Raw genomic sequence first — 931 nt, forward strand, 5'->3', positions numbered from 1 at the left:
CAATGATTCTCTCTCATCATTGATGTTTCTATCTCTCTCCCTCTCCCTTCCTCTCTGAAATCAATAAAAATATATATTTTTAAAAATGCACACGTCCTAAGCACCAGACAAAAAACTGTAAATGCTGGGGGGGAGGGGGGGTGCTGCAAAATAATTTTTTTCTATCTATAGCCTCCGGTTTTACTTTGGGCACAGGTTGGGAAATCGTCTTGCAAACTCGCCAATGTGCAGGGCAGGAGCCACCCACGGCCTCAGATTATAATTAGTTTAGCTTTTGGCCACAGGGGTTCCACAATTTCTTCATCCCTCGGGCTTCTCTCCCATTGCAAATTCCCTGTTATTTCGGCATCCAACAGCCGGCCAACCCGGAACTTTCTTGAGTCGTCTTCCTTAGAATGCAGCTCAACCTTCCCAAATTACAACCTGGTCCTTTCCCATAACCTAGCAAATCAGTGCTGCTTCCTCCCTCCCGATTTAGCCGTGGTTTCTCTCTGGTCAGCCGGGCTCCCAACCCATGTCATCTCCGCCTCTCCTCCCCCGTAGGCCTCGCCCCTCCACCCCACGTTCCCTTAAGTGCCAGCCTCGGGCTCTGCCCCCTACTCTCAGCTTCAACTCCTCATTCTCTCCTCGGTCAGCCTACTCTCGGGCCGGTTAACCGAAACTAAGTGGCTATACCGATAGCCCCAACCAAATACTCACCTGCATAGCGGGGGCAGTGTCTGCGGCAACCACCTCCTCTTCCGGTTTTCAAGTCAACGAGTCACGCTGAGAGGGTTGCTTCCACCAATCAGAGAGCTCATAAGTTGTCCCGCCTACTCACTTCCTGTTCCTGCCAGGTGCGCGGCAGCCGGGTCAGGGGTCACAAGCGGAACATCTTCCCTGGCCCGGGCCGGCGCGGGAGCGCTGTGTGATGGCTTCGGAACGCCCGAAG

The 931-nt window shown here is 53.3% G+C and overlaps 2 protein-coding genes across 8 annotated transcripts in view; one reads left to right on the forward strand and one right to left on the reverse strand.

The window, feature by feature from the left end:
* Positions 1 to 762, reverse strand: part of MED8 (mediator complex subunit 8) — a 19,848-nt gene extending 19,086 nt beyond the window's left edge. For all 7 annotated transcript variants that reach the window (XR_001362079.1, XM_014539577.1, XM_014539574.1 and 4 more), the window contains exon 1: positions 700 to 762. Coding sequence is in view for 6 of the 7 variants with exons in the window: in XM_014539577.1 (XP_014395063.1) it covers positions 700 to 705 (6 nt within the window). In the remaining variant the exon portion in view is untranslated. The remainder of the gene's footprint in view (positions 1 to 699) is intronic.
* Positions 763 to 837: 75 nt separating this feature from the next.
* SZT2 (seizure threshold 2 homolog (mouse)) overlaps positions 838 to 931 on the forward strand; it is a 54,925-nt gene continuing 54,831 nt past the window's right edge. The window contains exon 1 of the mRNA XM_014539571.1: positions 838 to 931. Within this exon, the coding sequence (XP_014395057.1) occupies positions 911 to 931 (21 nt within the window). The 5' untranslated portion in view covers positions 838 to 910.

This window comes from Myotis brandtii, unplaced genomic scaffold, assembly GCF_000412655.1.
Source record: "Myotis brandtii unplaced genomic scaffold, ASM41265v1 scaffold220, whole genome shotgun sequence".
NCBI lineage: Eukaryota > Metazoa > Chordata > Mammalia > Chiroptera > Vespertilionidae > Myotis > Myotis brandtii.